Raw genomic sequence first — 21,315 nt, 5'->3', positions numbered from 1 at the left:
CTTATAGTTTCCCTGGTCTTATAGTTTCCCTGGTCTTATAGTTCCCCTGGTCGTATAGTTTCTCTGGTCTTATAGTTCCCCTGGTCTTATAGTTTCCCTGGTCGTGTAGTTTCCTGGTCAGTTCCCCTGATCGTATAGTTCCCCTGGTCTTATAGTTCCCTTGTCTTATAGTTCCCTGGTCTTATAGTTTCCCTGGTCTTATAGTTCCCTGGTCTTATAGTTTCCCTGGTCTTATAGTTCCCCTGGTTGTATAGTTTCCCTGGTCTTATAGTACCCCTGGTCTTATAGTTCCCCTGGTCGTATAGTTTCTCTGGTCTTATAGTTTCCCTGGTCTTATAGTTCCCCTGGTCTTATAGCTCCCCTGGTGGTATAGCTTCTCTGGTCGTATAGCTTCTCTGGTCATATAGTTTCCCTGGTCTTATAGTTCCCCTGGTCGTATAGTTCCCCTGATTGTATAGTTTCCCTCGTCTTATAGTTTCCCTGGTCTTATAGTTCCCCTGGTCTTATAGTACCCCTGGTCGTATAGTTTCCCCGGTCTTATAGTTCCCCTGGTTGTATAGTTTCCCTGGTCTTATAGTTCCCCTGGTCTTATAGTTCTCCTGGTCGTATAGTTTCTCTGGTCTTATAGTTTCCCTGGTCATATAGTTCCCCTGGTCTTATAGTTTCCCTGCTCATATAGTTTCCCTGGTCTTATAGTTTCCCTGGTTTTATAGTTTCCCTGGTCTTATAGTTTCCCTGGTCAGTTCCCCTGATCGTATAGTTTCCCTGGTCTTATAGTTCCCCTGGTCATATAGTTCCCCTGGTCATATAGTTTCCCTGGTATTATAGTTTCCCTGGTATTATAGTTTCCCTGGTTTTATAGTTTCCCTGGTCTTATAGTTTCTCTGGTCAGTTCCCCTGATCATATAGTTTCCCTATTCTTATAGTTCCCTGATCTTATAGTTTCCCTGGTCTTATAGTTTCCCTGGTCTTATAGTTCCCCTGGTCGTATAGTTTCTCTGGTCTTATAGTTCCCCTGGTCTTATAGTTTCCCTGGTCGTGTAGTTTCCCTGGTCAGTTCCCCTGATCGTATAGTTCCCCTGGTCTTATAGTTCCGCTTGTCTTATAGTTCCCCTGGTCTTATAGTTTCCCTGGTCTTATAGTTCCCCTGGTCTTATAGTTTCCCTGGTCTTATAGTTCCCCTGGTTGTATAGTTTCCCTGGTCTTATAGTACCCCTGGTCTTATAGTTCCCCTGGTCGTATAGTTTCTCTGGTCTTATAGTTTCCCTGGTCTTATAGTTCCCCTGGTCTTATAGCTCCCCTGGTGGTATAGCTTCTCTGGTCGTATAGCTTCTCTGGTCATATAGTTTCCCTGGTCTTATAGTTCCCCTGGTCGTATAGTTCCCCTGATTGTATAGTTTCCCTTGTCTTATAGTTTCCCTGGTCTTATAGTTCCCCTGGTCTTATAGTACCCCTGGTCGTATAGTTTCCCCGGTCTTATAGTTCCCCTGGTTGTATAGTTTCCCTGGTCTTATAGTTCCCCTGGTCTTATAGTTCTCCTGGTCGTATAGTTTCTCTGGTCTTATAGTTTCCCTGGTCTTATAGTTCCCCTGGTCATATAGTTCCCCTGGTCTTATAGTTTCCCTGCTCATATAGTTTCCCTGGTCTTATAGTTTCCCTGGTTTTATAGTTTCCCTGGTCTTATAGTTTCCCTGGTCAGTTCCCCTGATCGTATAGTTTCCCTGGTCTTATAGTTCCCCTGGTCATATAGTTCCCCTGGTCATATAGTTTCCCTGGTATTATAGTTTCCCTGGTTTTATAGTTTCCCTGGTCTTATAGTTTCTCTGGTCAGTTCCCCTGATCATATAGTTTCCCTATTCTTATAGTTCCCTGATCTTATAGTTTCCCTGGTCTTATAGTTTCCCTGGTCTTATAGTTCCCCTGGTCGTATAGTTTCTCTGGTCTTATAGTTCCCCTGGTCTTATAGTTTCCCTGGTCGTGTAGTTTCCCTGGTCAGTTCCCCTGATCGTATAGTTCCCCTGGTCTTATAGTTCCGCTTGTCTTATAGTTCCCCTGGTCTTATAGTTTCCCTGGTCTTATAGTTCCCCTGGTCTTATAGTTTCCCTGGTCTTATAGTTCCCTGGTTGTATAGTTTCCCTGGTCTTATAGTACCCCTGGTCTTATAGTTCCCCTGGTCGTATAGTTTCTCTGGTCTTATAGTTTCCCTGGTCTTATAGTTCCCCTGGTCTTATAGCTCCCCTGGTGGTATAGCTTCTCTGGTCGTATAGCTTCTCTGGTCATATAGTTTCCCTGGTCTTATAGTTCCCCTGGTCGTATAGTTCCCCTGATTGTATAGTTTCCCCGTCTTATAGTTTCCCTGGTCTTATAGTTCCCTGGTCTTATAGTACCCCTGGTCGTATAGTTTCCCCGGTCTTATAGTTCCCCTGGTTGTATAGTTTCCCTGGTCTTATAGTTCCCTGGTCTTATAGTTCTCCTGGTCGTATAGTTTCTCTGGTCTTATAGTTTCCCTGGTCTTATAGTTCCCCTGGTCATATAGTTCCCCTGGTCTTATAGTTTCCCTGCTCTTATAGTTTCCCTGGTCTTATAGTTTCCCTGGTTTTATAGTTTCCCTGGTCTTATAGTTTCCCTGGTCAGTTCCCCTGATCGTATAGTTTCCCTGGTCTTATAGTTCCCCTGGTCATATAGTTCCCCTGGTCATATAGTTTCCCTGGTATTATAGTTTCCCTGGTTTTATAGTTTCCCTGGTCTTATAGTTTCTCTGGTCAGTTCCCCTGATCATATAGTTTCCCTGGTCTTATAGTTCCCCTCGTCATATAGTTTCCCTGGTATTATAGTGTCCCTGGTTTTATAGTTTCCCTGGTCTTATAGTTTCCCTGGTCAGTTCCCCTGATCGTATAGTTTCCCTGGTCTTATAGTTCCCCTGGTCATATAGTTTCCCTGGTCTTATAGTTTCCCTGGTCTTATAGTTTCCCTGGTTTTATACTTTCCCTGATCTTATAGTTCCCTGGTCTTATAGTTTCCCTGGTCTTATAGTTCCCCTGGTCATATAGTTCCCCTGGTCTTATAGTTCCCCTGGTCGTATAGTTTCCCTGGTCAGTTCCCCTTATCGTATAGTTTCCCTGATCTTATAGTTTCCCTGGTCTTATAGTTTCCCTGGTCTTATAGTTCCCCTGGTCGTATAGTTTCTCTGGTCTTATAGTTCCCCTGGTCTTATAGTTTCCCTGGTCGTGTAGTTTCCCTGGTCAGTTCCCCTGATCGTATAGTTCCCCTGGTCTTATAGTTTCGCTTGTCTTATAGTTCCCCTGGTCTTATAGTTTCCCTGGTCTTATAGTTCCCCTGGTCTTATAGTTTCCCTGGTCTTATAGTTCCCCTGGTTGTATAGTTTCCCTGGTCTTATAGTACCCCTGGTCTTATAGTTCCCCTGGTCGTATAGTTTCTCTGGTCTTATAGTTTCCCTGGTCTTATAGTTCCCTGGTCTTATAGCTCCCCTGGTGGTATAGCTTCTCTGGTCGTATAGCTTCTCTGGTCATATAGTTTCCCTGGTCTTATAGTTCCCTGGTCGTATAGTTCCCCTGATTGTATAGTTTCCCCGTCTTATAGTTTCCTGGTCTTATAGTTCCCCTGGTCTTATAGTACCCCTGGTCGTATAGTTTCCCCGGTCTTATAGTTCCCTGGTTGTATAGTTTCCCTGGTCTTATAGTTCCCCTGGTCTTATAGTTCTCCTGGTCGTATAGTTTCTCTGGTCTTATAGTTTCCCTGGTCTTATAGTTCCCTGGTCATATAGTTCCCCTGGTCTTATAGTTTCCCTGCTCTTATAGTTTCCCTGGTCTTATAGTTTCCCTGGTTTTATAGTTTCCCTGGTCTTATAGTTTCCCTGGTCAGTTCCCTGATCGTATAGTTTCCCTGGTCTTATAGTTCCCCTGGTCATATAGTTCCCCTGGTCATATAGTTTCCCTGGTATTATAGTTTCCCTGGTTTTATAGTTTCCCTGGTCTTATAGTTTCTCTGGTCAGTTCCCTGATCATATAGTTTCCCTGGTCTTATAGTTCCCCTCTCATATAGTTTCCCTGGTATTATAGTTTCCCTGGTTTTATAGTTTCCCTGGTCTTATAGTTTCCCTGGTCAGTTCCCCTGATCGTATAGGTTCCCTGGTCTTATAGTTCCGCTGGTCATATAGTTTCCCTGGTCTTATAGTTTCCCTGGTCTTATAGTTTCCCTGGTTTTATACTTTCCCTGATCTTATAGTTCCCTGGTCTTATAGTTTCCCTGGTCTTATAGTTCCCTGGTCATATAGTTCCCTGGTCTTATAGTTCCCTGGTCGTATAGTTTCCCTGGTCAGTTTCCCTATTCTTATAGTTCCCTGATCTTATAGTTTCCCTGGTCTTATAGTTTCCCTGGTCTTATAGTTCCCCTGGTCGTATAGTTTCTCTGGTCTTATAGTTCCCCTGGTCTTATAGTTTCCCTGGTCGTATAGTTTCCCTGGTCACTTCCCCTGATCGTATAGTTCCCCTGGTCTTATAGTTTCCTTGTGTTATAGTTCCCTGGTCTTATAGTTTCCCTGGTCTTATAGTTTCCTGGTCTTATAGTTCCCTGGTTGTATAGTTTCCATGGTCTTATAGTTCCCTGGTCTTATAGTTCCCCTGGTCGTATAGTTTCTCTGTTCTTATAGTTTCCCTGTTCTTATAGCTCCCCTGGTCGTATAGTTCCCCTGGTCGTATAGTTCCCTGATCGTATAGTTTCCCTGGTCTTATAGTTTCCCTGGTCTTATAGTTTCCCTGGTCTTATAGTTCCCCTGGTCTTATAGTTCCCCTGGTCATATAGTTTCCCTGGTCAGTTCCCCTGATCGTATAGTTTCCCTGGTCTTATAGTTTCCCTGGTCTTATAGTTCCCCTGGTCATATAGTTCCCCTGGTCTTATAGTTTCCCTGGTCTTATAGTTTCCCTGGTCTTATAGTTTCCCTGGTTTTATAGTTTCCCTGGTCTAATAGTTCCCCTGGTCTAATAGTTCCCCTGGTCATATAGTTCCCCTGGTCATATAGTTCCCCTGGTCTTATAGTTTCCCTGGTCTTATAGTTTCCCTGGTTTTATAGTTTCCCTGGTCTTATAGTTTCCCTGGTCTGTTCCCTGATCGTATAGTTTCCTGGTCTTATAGTTCCCCTGGTCATATAGTACCCCTGGTCATATAGTTTTCCAGGTATTATAGTTTCCCTGGTTTTATAGTTTCCCTGGTCTTATAGTTTCCCTGGTCAGTTCCCCTGATCATATAGTTTCCCTGTTCTTATAGTTCCCTGGTCATATAGTTCCCTGGTCATATAGTTTCCCTGGTATTATAGTTTCCTGGTTTTATAGTTTCCCTGGTCTTATAGTTTCCCTGGTCAGTTCCCCTGATCGTATAGTTTCCCTGGTCTTATAGTTCCCCTGGTCATATAGTTCCCCTGGTCATATAGTTTCCCTGGTATTATAGTTTCCCTGGTTTTATACTTTTCCTGGTCTTATAGTTCCCCTGGTCTTATAGTTCCCCTGGTCATATAGTTCCCCTGGTCATATAGTTTTCCAGGTATTATAGTTTCTCTGGTTTTATAGTTTCCCTGGTCTTATAGTTTCCCTGGTCAGTTCCCCTGATCGTATAGTTTCCCTGTTCTTATAGTTCCCTGGTCATATAGTTCCCCTGGTCATATAGTTTCCCTGGTATTATAGTTTCCCTGGTTTTATAGTTTCCCTGATCTTATAGTTTCCCTGGTCAGTTCCCCTGATCGTATAGTTTCCCTGGTCTTATAGTTCCCTGGTCATATAGTTCCCCTGATCGTATAGTTTCCCTGGTCTTATAGTTTCCCTGGTTTTATACTTTTCCTGGTCTTATAGTTCCCTGGTCTTATAGTTTCCATGGTCTTATAGTTCCCCTGGTCATATAGTTCCCCTGGTCTTATAGTTCCCCTGGTCGTATAGTTTCCCTGGTCAGTTCCCCTTATCTGGTCTTATAGTTTCCCTATTCTTATAGTTCCCTGGTCTTATAGTTTCCCTGGTCTTATAGTTTCCTGGTCTTATAGTTCCCCTGGTCTTAAAGTTTCCCTTGTCTTATAGTTCCCTGGTCTTATAGTTTCCCTAGTCATATAATTCCCTTGGTTGTATAGTTTCCCTGGTCTTATAGTTCCCCTGGCCTTATAGGTCCCCTGGTCTTATAGTTCCCCTGGTCTTATAGTTTCTCTGGTCTTATAGTTTCCCTGGTCTTATAGTTCCCCTGGTCATATAGTTCCCCTGGTCTTATAGTTTCCCTGGTCTTATAGTTTCCCTGGTCTTATAGTTTCCCTGGTTTTATAGTTTCCCTGGTCTAATAGTTCCCCTGGTCTAATAGTTCCCCTGGTCATATAGTTCCCCTGGTCATATAATTCCCCTGGTCTTATAGTTTCACTGGTCTTATAGTTTCCCTGGTTTTATAGTTTCCCTGGTCTTATAGTTTCCCTGGTCAGTTCCCCTGATTGTATAGTTTCCCTGGTCTTATAGTTTCCCTGGTATTATAGTTTCCCTGGTTTTATAGTTTCCCTGGTCTTATAGTTTCCCTGGTATTATAGTTTCCCTGGTTTTATAGTTTCCCTGGTCTTATAGTTTCTCTGGTCAGTTCCCCTGATCATATAGTTTCCCTATTCTTATAGTTCCCTGATCTTATAGTTTCCCTGGTCTTATAGTTTCCCTGGTCTTATAGTTCCCTGGTTTTATAGTTTCTCTGGTCTTATAGTTCCCCTGGTCTTATAGTTTCCCTGGTCTGTAGTTTCCCTGGTCAGTTCCCTGATCGTATAGTTCCCCTGGTCTTATAGTTCCCTGTCTTATAGTTCCCTGGTCTTATAGTTTCCCTGGTCTTATAGTTCCCCTGGTCTTATAGTTTCCCTGGTCTTATAGTTCCCCTGGTTGTATAGTTTCCCTGGTCTTATAGTACCCCTGGTCTTATAGTTCCCTGGTCGTATAGTTTCTCTGGTCTTATAGTTTCCCTGGTCTTATAGTTCCCCTGGTCTTATAGCTCCCCTGGTGGTATAGCTTCTCTGGTCGTATAGCTTCTCTGGTCATATAGTTTCCCTGGTCTTATAGTTCCCCTGGTCATATAGTTCCCCTGGTCTTATAGTTTCCCTGCTCATATAGTTTCCCTGGTCTTATAGTTTCCCTGGTTTTATAGTTTCCCTGGTCTTATAGTTTCCCTGGTCAGTTCCCCTGATCGTATAGTTTCCCTGGTCTTATAGTTCCCCTGGTCATATAGTTCCCCTGGTCATATAGTTTCCCTGGTATTATAGTTTCCCTGGTTTTATAGTTTCCCTGGTCTTATAGTTTCTCTGGTCAGTTCCCCTGATCATATAGTTTCCCTATTCTTATAGTTCCCTGATCTTATAGTTTCCCTGGTCTTATAGTTTCCCTGGTCTTATAGTTCCCCTGGTCGTATAGTTTCTCTGGTCTTATAGTTCCCCTGGTCTTATAGTTTCCCTGGTCGTGTAGTTTCCCTGGTCAGTTCCCCTGATCGTATAGTTCCCCTGGTCTTATAGTTCCGCTTGTCTTATAGTTCCCCTGGTCTTATAGTTTCCCTGGTCTTATAGTTCCCCTGGTCTTATAGTTTCCCTGGTCTTATAGTTCCCCTGGTTGTATAGTTTCCCTGGTCTTATAGTACCCCTGGTCTTATAGTTCCCCTGGTCGTATAGTTTCTCTGGTCTTATAGTTTCCCTGGTCTTATAGTTCCCCTGGTCTTATAGCTCCCCTGGTGGTATAGCTTCTCTGGTCGTATAGCTTCTCTGGTCATATAGTTTCCCTGGTCTTATAGTTCCCCTGGTCGTATAGTTCCCCTGATTGTATAGTTTCCCCGTCTTATAGTTTCCCTGGTCTTATAGTTCCCCTGGTCTTATAGTACCCCTGGTCGTATAGTTTCCCCGGTCTTATAGTTCCCCTGGTTGTATAGTTTCCCTGGTCTTATAGTTCCCCTGGTCTTATAGTTCTCCTGGTCGTATAGTTTCTCTGGTCTTATAGTTTCCCTGGTCTTATAGTTCCCCTGGTCATATAGTTCCCCTGGTCTTATAGTTTCCCTGCTCTTATAGTTTCCCTGGTCTTATAGTTTCCCTGGTTTTATAGTTTCCCTGGTCTTATAGTTTCCCTGGTCAGTTCCCCTGATCGTATAGTTTCCCTGGTCTTATAGTTCCCCTGGTCATATAGTTCCCCTGGTCATATAGTTTCCCTGGTATTATAGTTTCCCTGGTTTTATAGTTTCCCTGGTCTTATAGTTTCTCTGGTCAGTTCCCTGATCATATAGTTTCCCTGGTCTTATAGTTCCCTCGTCATATAGTTTCCCTGGTATTATAGTGTCCCTGGTTTTATAGTTTCCCTGGTCTTATAGTTTCCCTGGTCAGTTCCCCTGATCGTATAGTTTCCCTGGTCTTATAGTTCCCCTGGTCATATAGTTTCCCTGGTCTTATAGTTTCCCTGGTCTTATAGTTTCCCTGGTTTTATACTTTCCCTGATCTTATAGTTCCCTGGTCTTATAGTTTCCCTGGTCTTATAGTTCCCCTGGTCATATAGTTCCCCTGGTCTTATAGTTCCCCTGGTCGTATAGTTTCCCTGGTCAGTTCCCCTTATCGTATAGTTTCCCTGATCTTATAGTTTCCCTGGTCTTATAGTTTCCCTGGTCTTATAGTTCCCCTGGTCGTATAGTTTCTCTGGTCTTATAGTTCCCCTGGTCTTATAGTTTCCCTGGTCGTGTAGTTTCCCTGGTCAGTTCCCCTGATCGTATAGTTCCCCTGGTCTTATAGTTTCGCTTGTCTTATAGTTCCCCTGGTCTTATAGTTTCCCTGGTCTTATAGTTCCCCTGGTCTTATAGTTTCCCTGGTCTTATAGTTCCCTGGTTGTATAGTTTCCCTGGTCTTATAGTACCCCTGGTCTTATAGTTCCCCTGGTCGTATAGTTTCTCTGGTCTTATAGTTTCCCTGGTCTTATAGTTCCCCTGGTCTTATAGCTCCCCTGGTGGTATAGCTTCTCTGGTCGTATAGCTTCTCTGGTCATATAGTTTCCCTGGTCTTATAGTTCCCCTGGTCGTATAGTTCCCCTGATTGTATAGTTTCCCCGTCTTATAGTTTCCCTGGTCTTATAGTTCCCCTGGTCTTATAGTACCCCTGGTCGTATAGTTTCCCGGTCTTATAGTTCCCCTGGTTGTATAGTTTCCCTGGTCTTATAGTTCCCCTGGTCTTATAGTTCTCCTGGTCGTATAGTTTCTCTGGTCTTATAGTTTCCCTGGTCTTATAGTTCCCCTGGTCATATAGTTCCCCTGGTCTTATAGTTTCCCTGCTCTTATAGTTTCCCTGGTCTTATAGTTTCCCTGGTTTTATAGTTTCCCTGGTCTTATAGTTTCCCTGGTCAGTTCCCCTGATCGTATAGTTTCCCTGGTCTTATAGTTCCCCTGGTCATATAGTTCCCCTGGTCATATAGTTTCCCTGGTATTATAGTTTCCCTGGTTTTATAGTTTCCCTGGTCTTATAGTTTCTCTGGTCAGTTCCCCTGATCATATAGTTTCCCTGGTCTTATAGTTCCCCTCGTCATATAGTTTCCCTGGTATTATAGTTTCCCTGGTTTTATAGTTTCCCTGGTCTTATAGTTTCCCTGGTCAGTTCCCCTGATCGTATAGGTTCCCTGGTCTTATAGTTCCGCTGGTCATATAGTTTCCCTGGTCTTATAGTTTCCCTGGTCTTATAGTTTCCCTGGTTTTATACTTTCCCTGATCTTATAGTTCCCTGGTCTTATAGTTTCCCTGGTCTTATAGTTCCCCTGGTCATATAGTTCCCCTGGTCTTATAGTTCCCCTGGTCGTATAGTTTCCCTGGTCAGTTTCCCTATTCTTATAGTTCCCTGATCTTATAGTTTCCCTGGTCTTATAGTTTCCCTGGTCTTATAGTTCCCCTGGTCGTATAGTTTCTCTGGTCTTATAGTTCCCCTGGTCTTATAGTTTCCCTGGTCGTATAGTTTCCCTGGTCACTTCCCCTGATCGTATAGTTCCCCTGGTCTTATAGTTTCCCTTGTGTTATAGTTCCCCTGGTCTTATAGTTTCCCTGGTCTTATAGTTTCCCTGGTCTTATAGTTCCCCTGGTTGTATAGTTTCCATGGTCTTATAGTTCCCCTGGTCTTATAGTTCCCCTGGTCGTATAGTTTCTCTGTTCTTATAGTTTCCCTGTTCTTATAGCTCCCCTGGTCGTATAGTTCCCCTGGTCGTATAGTTCCCTGATCGTATAGTTTCCCTGGTCTTATAGTTTCCCTGGTCTTATAGTTTCCCTGGTCTTATAGTTCCCCTGGTCTTATAGTTCCCCTGGTCATATAGTTTCCCTGGTCAGTTCCCCTGATCGTATAGTTTCCCTGGTCTTATAGTTTCCCTGGTCTTATAGTTCCCCTGGTCATATAGTTCCCCTGGTCTTATAGTTTCCCTGGTCTTATAGTTTCCCTGGTCTTATAGTTTCCCTGGTTTTATAGTTTCCCTGGTCTAATAGTTCCCCTGGTCTAATAGTTCCCCTGGTCATATAGTTCCCCTGGTCATATAGTTCCCCTGGTCTTATAGTTTCCCTGGTCTTATAGTTTCCCTGGTTTTATAGTTTCCCTGGTCTTATAGTTTCCCTGGTCTGTTCCCCTGATCGTATAGTTTCCCTGGTCTTATAGTTCCCCTGGTCATATAGTACCCCTGGTCATATAGTTTTCCAGGTATTATAGTTTCCCTGGTTTTATAGTTTCCCTGGTCTTATAGTTTCCCTGGTCAGTTCCCCTGATCATATAGTTTCCCTGTTCTTATAGTTCCCCTGGTCATATAGTTCCCCTGGTCATATAGTTTCCCTGGTATTATAGTTTCCCTGGTTTTATAGTTTCCCTGGTCTTATAGTTTCCCTGGTCAGTTCCCCTGATCGTATAGTTTCCCTGGTCTTATAGTTCCCCTGGTCATATAGTTCCCCTGGTCATATAGTTTCCCTGGTATTATAGTTTCCCTGGTTTTATACTTTTCCTGGTCTTATAGTTCCCCTGGTCTTATAGTTCCCCTGGTCATATAGTTCCCCTGGTCATATAGTTTTCCAGGTATTATAGTTTCTCTGGTTTTATAGTTTCCCTGGTCTTATAGTTTCCCTGGTCAGTTCCCCTGATCGTATAGTTTCCCTGTTCTTATAGTTCCCCTGGTCATATAGTTCCCCTGGTCATATAGTTTCCCTGGTATTATAGTTTCCCTGGTTTTATAGTTTCCCTGATCTTATAGTTTCCCTGGTCAGTTCCCCTGATCGTATAGTTTCCCTGGTCTTATAGTTCCCCTGGTCATATAGTTCCCCTGATCGTATAGTTTCCCTGGTCTTATAGTTTCCCTGGTTTTATACTTTTCCTGGTCTTATAGTTCCCCTGGTCTTATAGTTTCCATGGTCTTATAGTTCCCCTGGTCATATAGTTCCCCTCGTCTTATAGTTCCCCTGGTCGTATAGTTTCCCTGGTCAGTTCCCCTTATCGTATAGTTTCCCTATTCTTATAGTTCCCTGATCTTATAGTTTCCCTGGTCTTATAGTTTCCCTGGTCTTATAGTTCCCCTGGTCTTAAAGTTTCCCTTGTCTTATAGTTCCCCTGGTCTTATAGTTTCCCTAGTCATATAATTCCCTTGGTTGTATAGTTTCCCTGGTCTTATAGTTCCCCTGGCCTTATAGGTCCCCTGGTCTTATAGTTCCCCTGGTCGTATAGTTTCTCTGGTCTTATAGTTTCCCTGGTCTTATAGTTCCCCTGGTCATATAGTTCCCCTGGTCTTATAGTTTCCCTGGTCTTATAGTTTCCCTGGTCTTATAGTTTCCCTGGTTTTATAGTTTCCCTGGTCTAATAGTTCCCCTGGTCTAATAGTTCCCCTGGTCATATAGTTCCCCTGGTCATATAATTCCCCTGGTCTTATAGTTTCACTGGTCTTATAGTTTCCCTGGTTTTATAGTTTCCCTGGTCTTATAGTTTCCCTGGTCAGTTCCCCTGATTGTATAGTTTCCCTGGTCTTATAGTTTCCCTGGTCAGTTCCCCTGATCGTATAGTTTCCCTGGTATTATAGTTTCCCTGGTTTTATAGTTTCCCTGGTCTTATAGTTTCCCTGGTCAGTTGCCCTGATCGTATAGTTTCCCTGGTCTTATAGTTCCCCTGGTCATATAGTTCCCCTGGTCATATAGTTTCCCTGGTATTATAGTTTCCCTGGTTTTATAGTTTCCCTTGTCTTATAGTTTCCCTGGTCAGTTCCCCTGATCGTATAGTTTCCCTGATCTTATAGTTCCCCTGGTCATATATTTCCCCTGGTCATATAGTTTCCCTGGTCTTATAGTTTCCCTGGTCAGTTCCCCTGATCGTATAGTTTCCCTGGTCTTATAGTTCCCCTGGTCATATAGTTTCCCTGGTCTTATAGTTTCCCTGGTCTTATAGTTTACCTGGTCTTATAGTTCCCCTGGTCATATAGTTCCCCTGGTCTTATAGTTCCCCTGGTCGTATAGTTTCCCTGGTCAGTTCCCCTTATCGTATAGTTTCCCTATTCTTATAGTTTCCTGATCTTATAGTTTCCCTGGTCTTATAGTTCCCCTGGTCGTATAGTTTCTCTGGTCTTATAGTTCCCCTGGTCTTATAGTTTCCCTGGTCGTATAGTTTCCCTGGTCAGTTCCCCTGATCGTATATTTCCCCTGGTCTTATAGTTTCCCTTGTCTTATAGTTCCCCTGGTCTTATAGTTTCCCTGGTCTTATAGTTCCCCTGGTCTTATAGTTTCCCTGGTCTTATAGTTCCCCTGGTTGTATAGTTTCCCTGGTCTTATAGTTCCCCTGGTCTTATAGTTCCCCTGGTCGTATAGTTTCTCTGGTCTTATAGTTTCCCTGGTCTTATAGTTCCCCTGGTCTTATAGCTCCCCTGGTCGTATAGCTTCTCTGGTCGTATAGTTTCCCTGGTCTTATAGTCCCCTGGTCGTATAGTTCCCCTGGTCGTATAGTTCCCCTGATCGTATAGTTTCCCTGGTCTTATAGTTTCCCTGGTCTTATAGTTTACCTGGTCTTATAGTTCCCCTGGTCTTATAGTTCCCCTGGTCGTATAGTTTCCCTGGTCTTATAGTTCCCCTGGTTGTATAGTTTCCCTGGTCATATAGTTCCCCTGGTCGTATAGTTTCCCTGGTCTTATAGTTTCCCTGGTCTTATAGTTTCCCTGGTTTTATAGTTTCCCTGGTCTAATAGTTCCCCTGGTCTAATAGTTCCCCTGGTCATATAGTTCCCCTGGTCATATAGTTCCCCTGGTCATATAGTTCCCCTGGTCTTATAGTTTCCCTGGACTTATAGTTTCCCTGGTTTTATAGTTTCCCTGGTCTTATAGTTTCCCTGGTCAGTTCCCCTGATCGTATAGTTTCCCTGGTCTTATAGTTCCCCTGGTCATATAGTTCCCCTGGTCATATAGTTTCCCTGGAATTATAGTACCTGGTCTTATAGTTCCCCTGGTCATATAGTTCCCCTGGTCTTATAGTTTCCCTGGTTTTATAATTCCCCTGGTTTTATAGTTCCCTGGTTTTATAGTTCCCCTGGTCTTATAGTTTCTCTGGTCTTATGGTTTCCCTGGTCTTATAGTTCCCCTGGTCATATAGTTTCCCTGGTCTTATAGTTCCCCTGATCGTATAGTTTCCCTGGTCTTGTAGTTCCCCTGGTCGTATAGTTTCCCTGGTCAGTTCCCCTGATCGTATAGTTTCTCTGGTCAGTTCCCCTGATCGTATAGTTTCTCTGGTCTTATAGTTTCTCTGGTCTTATAGTTTCCCTGGCCTTATGGTCCTGGGAGAGCCTGATGAACTATGGATCGCCCTACCCCTGAGCTGGACACCCCACTGAGTGTTTTTTAATAAAAAGGTTTCTTCCACTCCAGCTGTCGGCTGCTGAGCTCTACGCCACTGGTATCAGTGGGATGCTGGGATCGGGACTGGGCTGGAAGGGCAATGCCCGTGGGTAATAGGCCTGAAGCAGGGATAACCTAGGCCAGCTCATTAAGCTCAAGGGGGAGGCGTGAGTTGGGCAAGACACAAGTCTTGGGGGTATGATCTCTGACCCTCTGTAACTTTCTCACTCATCATTATTCACAGGATTATCCGTAATCATGGTAGCATCCACATCAATGTAGAAGTGTTTAGAAACATATTCTATACTTATTTACAATAAAAGTGACTCCAAAATGACACAATACATTATTTACCATCCATTTCTATTGGGCACAAAATAATCTGAAACGCAACCAAATCAAACTGCAAAGGCATCCAACAAGTATGTAGTCATTACGTGCTATGAACATGGTGTAATGGTCAGAAGAGGAGGAGTAGGAAAGATCGGACCAATGCGCAGAGTGGTAAGTGTCCATATTTTAATTAAATATAACCAAAACCTGAATACAAAAGAACAAGAGAAATAAATGAAAACCGAAACAGTTCTGTATGGTAAGACACAGACACAGAAAACAACTACCCACAACCCATAGTGGGGTAACAGGCTGCCTAAGTATGGTTCTCAATCAGAGACAACGATCGACAGCTCCCTATGATTTGGAACCATACCAGGGAAAACACAGAAATACAAAACCTAGAATACACAAAATAGAATGCCCACCCCAACTCACGCCCCACCCCAACTCACGCCCACCCCAACTCGATTGTTGAACACCATCTAGGTCACATTTAATTTGGATAGCCCGGATACTTTACAAATGGCCATACTATCAACAAATTATCTGTTGATAAGCAACTGCTTGCTAGGGTTAGGGTTAAGGTTAGGTTTAAAATAAGGGCTAAGGTAAGGCTTAAGTTTAGGGTTAGGACAAGGGTTACGGTTAGTGTTAGGACTAGCGTTAGGGTTAGTAGATAGTTAGTTGAAATGTTACTGATAGTCCGTAGAGCATCTACAAATAAGGTGTTACCCATTTAGTCAAATGAGTAACCAGACTGCAGCCCCGGATCGTGCATCAGGCATCTGTGTCCCATCCTCTCAAGGGAAATGTCAAATACTGACTGCCTGGGCTCCGTAGAGTGTGAATGCAATGTCTTCAGCAGGGTGATGTCACCATGACAAGGTGAGGAGACATTTAGAAGAAGACTTTCTCTAGAGGCCCTTAAGCCACATTTATGTGCCATGGTAATACAGAGAAGGGATTTGGGACTGTCTCTGTTTGGTTCCGGAAGGGCAAAGCTTTGGCTGTTATGGCAGAGATTTCAGGTGTAGGACGAGGCTTATGTAAGCTGGAGGTGGACAAAGATGTGCCGAGGGACATACTGACTCCCCCATCCTCAGTCTCTCCTCACTGAATCATCCACTTCCTTTCTCTAATCCACTTCTCTCTAGTGAGCCACAAGTGTGTCCTGTTTGTATTGTTGGATGTTTTAACATATAAATTGGTGGACTTAAACATTTGATGGGGATTAGTCCAGCTTAGCTCTGTGCCTAATGCAATGATTATGGATTTCTGTCAGAGCAGATAAGTAAATTACTGTATCGCTAGTTATTCAGAGGCTGTGTTCAACTGTTAAAGGGGGAAAAGCCTAAAAGCAGGACCTAAGATAGAAGGAGTTGTTCAGTGTCAGATAATGAGCTGTCAGCCAATACCTCCTCATTAAGTCCCATTCACATCAACCAATTGTGCATTGTGACAGTCAAACAGGGCCCTGAACCATCCAGTATCACAAAACAACTACTCAAAGTGACAAATTACTCAGAGACAATCTGAGTAACTCAGTCAGATGCTGTACACCAAATGAGATCGCCCTGCCATCGGCTGAACCATTATTAAACTGTCAGAGATGTAGCAAACGTGCAGAGCCTCCCTCTGAGAGCATGTTCCCTCCAAACACTTTACAGTGAGACTGGTAGCTTCGTCTGAGGCAGGCTAACAGGATAGACTACAGGCCACGAAACAAGGTAAAATACTAGGGGCCTGAAAACACATGGATCAATTTGTCTTTTCTTTGAGCTGCAGAGCCTGTCCCCCAAACAGCTGTATATAATACTACCAGCTCTTACCTGCCTGAAACACATCTGGATATAATACTACCAGCTCTTACCTGCCTGAAACACATCTGGATATAATACTACCAGCTCTTACCTGCCTGAAACACACTTATCAGGTACAGGGTGAAAACATGAAGTGAAATGGTGGAAGGAACAGCATAGTGAGAGAGTGTTTTGCTACTGTAGATGTGGGGAGCTCCTGCTAGGTCTGCATGGCCCTGTTAGGCCTACACTGAATCATTGCCTAACAGTAATAGATGTTGTTGCATGATAATAATAATATAATATATGCCATTTAGCAGACACTTTTATCCAAAGCGACTTACAGTCATGTGTGCATACATTCTACGTATGGGTGGTCCTGGGGATCGAACCCACTACCCTGGCGTTACAAGCGCCATGCTCTACCAACTGAGCTACAGAAGGACCATGCATGTAAGATAACCTAACACAACACAAGAGACAAATGTATTGGTCTGTCAATTCCATTGCTTTTTGTAAACAATCAGAGGAAATGCATCTCATTTGCGGTGTTTTCTTTTGTTGAGACAAAAAGGGTCTCTCTTGTAACTGTTGTCAGTATGTGGCTTCCTCTCCAACTTCTGGTTGTCCCGTTGTCCTGTTGAAAGTATCTCCTCCCATGTCGGCTACAATAGTTTTTGTTTACCAGGCCTGTTTTCAACAGCAGTATACCACCAGCAAGTTGTCGAATGTCTTGTTTTAACTCGACAATCTCATTAGTCCTCGTCGTTGTTTGTAAACAACTTTGTTTTCATAGCACATCTCCGCTAATCACCTTGTCGCACACATTCATTATTATTAAATAACGATACATGTTAATGATGTTATATGTGTGGAAGTAGCCCTAGTTTTCAGTAGTTTCTCTAAATTCAAATTTTGATGGATGCATGTAGGCTACTTAATTATCTAATCCATTATTTTCCTCTGTTTCCCTCCATAGGTGCAAAGGCGATTCAACGCCTGAACTCCAACTGAATAGAAGAACATCCCCAAGACCAGATGCAATGGAGATGTTCAATTTCACCAACTTCACCTACTGGAATGCCTCAGAAGGCACTGACGCAGGGCCTGTCACTGAACCCGAAAGCCCATACAAGACTGTGGAGGTGGTGTTCATCGTATTGGTGGCTGGGTCCCTCAGCCTGGTCACCGTTATTGGAAATATCCTGGTCATGCTTTCCATTAAGGTCAATAGGAACCTACAGACTGTCAACAACTACTTTTTATTCAGCCTTGCGTGTGCTGACCTAATCATCGGGCTGTGTTCCATGAACTTGTATACAGTATACATAGTGATTGGCTACTGGCCCTTAGGGCCTGTGGTGTGTGATCTGTGGCTAGCCTTGGACTATGTAGTGAGTAACGCATCTGTCATGAACCTACTCATCATCAGTTTTGACAGATACTTCTGTGTCACAAAGCCCCTCAGCTACCCTGTCAAAAGGACCACCAAGATGGCAGGGATGATGATTGCTGCTGCCTGGGTCCTGTCCTTCATTCTGTGGGCCCCGGCCATCCTTTTCTGGCAGTTCATCGTGGGCGGGCGGACAGTGCCTGAGAGGGAGTGTTACATTCAGTTCTTCTCTAATGCAGCAGTCACCTTCGGCACGGCCATCGCAGCCTTCTACCTGCCCGTTATCATCATGGTCATTCTCTACATACAGATCTCTATAGCCAGTAAAAGCCGGGTGAAGAAAGAGACCAGGAAGCCGTCAGGGCCCAACCCAGAGGCCCTGTCCCACGAGCAGGCAAGGTGCAGTAATTCTGCCAAGCCCATCAACAACAACGTGACAGCAGAGGACACAGAGCAGGGCAGGACCGAAGCCATAGATGACGTGGCCAACCAGCACGACGGTAAACTGCAGAACGGCAAGGGCCCGTCCACCACGGGTGGAGAGGGGGAGATGGAGGGCGTGGACAGGGGTAGGGAGAACTGTGCCCACGGAGAGGAGAAAGAGAGCTCCAACGACTCGACATCTGGCAGTGCAGCGGCATCCAACCACAAAGAAGAAGAAGCGGTGCCATCCAGAGCAAACTGCAACACCGAGCTCGTTCAGCAACCAACCCGCCACCGGGCCAAGGCAGGCGGCTCCAAACTCACCTGCATCAAGATTAAGACCAAGTCTCCCAAGGGGGACTGCTACACGCCCTCCAACGCCACGGTGGAGATCGTCCCCGCCACGGAGAAGCAGAACCACGTGGCGCGGAAAATCGTGAAGATGACCAAGCAGCCGCCCAAGAAGAAGAAAGCGCCACCGTCTCGGGAGAAGAAGGTGACCCGTACCATCATGGCCATCCTGGTGGCCTTTGTGGCCACCTGGACCCCTTACAATGTCATGGTGCTCATCAACACCTTCTGCTCCAGCTGCATCCCCAGTACAGTCTGGACTATCGGCTACTGGCTGTGCTACATCAACAGCACCATCAACCCCGCCTGCTATGCCCTCTGCAATGTCACTTTCAAAAAGACATTCAAACATCTCCTCCTCTGCCAATACAAAAACATTAGGTCAGCTAGATGAATATGGATGCGAGTGTGGATGTGTGTGTGTGAGCATGTGTGTGTGTGTGTGTGTGTGTGTGTGTGTGTGTGTGTGTGTGTGTGTGTGTGTGTGTGTGTGTGTGTGTGTGTGTGTGTGTGTGTGTGTGTGTGTGTGTGTGTGTGTGTGTGTGTGTGTGTGTGTGTGTGTGTGTGTGTGTGTGTGTGTGTGTGTGTGTGTGTGAGAGTGTGAGTGAGAGAGAGAGAGAGAGAGAGAGAGAGAGAGAGAGAGAGAGAGAGAGAGAGAGAGAGAGGTTTATGATGTGGTCCCTTTCCTTTGTTTTTACTCTACGGCTCATAAGAGAACATGTATCCTGCAGCCATGTTGGGTTTGGCTCTGATGAATGAGATTTGTGATGCAACTGTTGAGACATAAGACTTACAAAGAAGCGCACAGCCAGGAGAACAAATAGACCGAACATGAAAAGGACAGTTGGATAGAGAGCTCTGCACTGCACAAGACGAATTCTAAGGGAAAATAGGGCTGACTGAATTCACGTACTTCCCGTTTGAAATTCAGTGTCAAAAAAAGAAACCTGTATATATCAATGTATACGCAAAATCTAAGTGTGTGTGTGTGTGTGTGTGTGTGTGTGTGTGTGTGTGTGTGTGTGTGTGTGTGTGTGTGTGTGTGTGTGTGTGTGTGTGTGTGTGTGTGTGTGTGTGTGTGTGTGTGTGTGTGTGTGTGTGTGTGTGTGTGTGTGTGTGTGTGTGTGTGTGTGTGTGTGCATCAGTCTGAGCGTGACAGAATGATCCATCACACAGTTTCAAATGTCCGCCAGTAGAGACAGCACAAGGACATACAGAACATACTACAAACTGTTATCTGTATGCCGGTGGCACTCTGTGTTGGCGGCACACAAAGCAGAGCAGCTTGTCTAAACTGCCTCTCTGACATGTTCATATACAACTGAGTAACATGGCAGGGAGCCTTCCTATCTCCAGGGATAGACCATAAGTGGCCCCTGAAGGGCATAGCAGGACAGAGACCAGGCCTGGCCAGGGTCACCTCTCACCACAACGCAGGACTGAGGTTAGGAAACTTGTTTTGAAAAAAGGTCACAAGTAAACAAATAAATAGATCATTTAAAAATACATCCAAAAAGGCATTGTTCAATTACATTATTTAGCTTGCTATTCGTTTTCCACATACTTTTAGATGATCGGCGATTTGATCTCTTACAATTCATTACGTGAACAGTTTGAAGTTTATTTGATTGTATATTAAGATATTTTTTTAGTCAGATAGTCTAAACTCTTAGGAGACAAGGTGCTAACTAGAACCAAAAAGGGTTATTTGGCTGTCACGGTAGGAGAACCCTGTGAGAACCCCTTTTGGTTCCAGGTAGAACCCTTTTGGATCCAGTAGAACTCTTTTGCGTTCCATGTAAGAACCCTTTCCACAGAGAGTTCTACATGGAACCCAAAAGAGTTCTACCTGTAAACAAAAAGGGTTCTATCTGAAACCAAAAAGGGTTCTCCTACGGGGACAGCTTCAGAACCCTTTTGGAGCCTGTTTTCTAAAAGTGTGTTGATGCTTGGAGCTTGTAAATACATCCAGAGGGTGGCAGTTGGCAGGGGCTTGGAGCCAAAGCCTATTCAATTATACAGGAAGGGATCTTGTGCTTTTCCAGGGGTGAGTTGGATATTCCTCTGAGATTGGATAATTTAATCCCGCTGTGTTGCAGATGTTACAGCCTGTGACAAGAGCCTGTTGTATGTCAGTCCTGACTGATAATGAAGAGAACGATTGAAAAGGATTGTATTTTGTCTTGCTGTCATCAGAGGTGGTTTTGTATTCGTTGAGTAGGGGTTACTAAGGTTGGAGAGGGATTGAAAGAGTGTCATATCATGGAGATTTTAGAGGTTATTTCAGTCCATGTTTTTGTTGTTACCCCAGAATGGGGTTAAATACCAATAATCACAGGCCATGGCCTTGTGAATTATAAGGGCTACTCGATGTTAGATGTACTAATTCATCTACATCTGTGTGTGTGTGTGTGTGTGTGTGTGTGTGTGTGTGTGTGTGTGTGTGTGTGTGTGTGTGTGTGTGTGTGTGTGTGTGTGTGTGTGTGTGTGTGTGTGTGTGTGTGTGTGTGTGTGTGTGTGTGTGTGTGTGTGTGTGTGTGTGTGTGTGTGTGTGTGTGTGTGTGTGTGTGTGTGTGTGTGTGCGTGTGTGTGTGCCGTGTGTGTGCGTGCCTGTGTGTGTGCGTGCGTGTGTGCATGCGTGTGTGCGTGCGTGCGTGTGTGCGTTTGTGCGTGTGTGTGTGTGGACATGTTTAACTATTAGTAAACAAACTAAATTTGAACAACTGGGCACATTTTGTTAGTTCCCACGAGGTCAAATTCTATTTCTAGAGGGTTTAGGGTTAAGGTTAGAATGATGATAAAGGGTTAGGGTTAGTAGCAAGGGTTACACCATACCCAAACTGGCCACACGCATGCGCCATCGTGCCAAAATTGATGTTGTGCCCCCAAACGCGATCAAGACACGTAGGTTAAAATATCAAAACAAATTATATTCATTTGGGGACAGGTCAAAAAGTATTAAACATTTATGGCAATTTAGCTAGCTAGCTTGCAGTTGCTAGCTAATTTGTCCTATTTAGCTAGCTTGCTGTTGCTAGCTAATTTGTCTTGGGATATAAACGTTGAGTTGTTATTTTACCTGAAATGCACAAGGTCCTCTACTCCGACAATTAATCCACACATAAAACGGTCAACCGAATCGTTTCTAGTCATCGCT

The 21,315-nt window shown here is 44.2% G+C and overlaps 1 protein-coding gene across 4 annotated transcripts in view; it reads left to right on the top strand.

Annotated features, from left to right (window-relative positions):
• Positions 1-18,672, top strand: part of LOC124014212 (muscarinic acetylcholine receptor M2-like) — a 105,244-nt gene extending 86,572 nt beyond the window's left edge. For all 4 annotated transcript variants that reach the window (XM_046328986.1, XM_046328987.1, XM_046328984.1 and 1 more), the window contains one exon: positions 16,971-18,672. In XM_046328986.1, coding sequence (XP_046184942.1) covers positions 17,035-18,552 — 1,518 coding nt within the window. In that variant the 5' untranslated portion in view covers positions 16,971-17,034 and the 3' untranslated portion in view covers positions 18,553-18,672. The remainder of the gene's footprint in view (positions 1-16,970) is intronic.
• The last annotated feature ends 2,643 nt before the right edge of the window (positions 18,673-21,315 follow it).

This window comes from Oncorhynchus gorbuscha, linkage group LG25 (assembly GCF_021184085.1).
Source record: "Oncorhynchus gorbuscha isolate QuinsamMale2020 ecotype Even-year linkage group LG25, OgorEven_v1.0, whole genome shotgun sequence".
NCBI lineage: Eukaryota > Metazoa > Chordata > Actinopteri > Salmoniformes > Salmonidae > Oncorhynchus > Oncorhynchus gorbuscha.
This window is presented reverse-complemented; position numbering and strand designations above follow the sequence as displayed.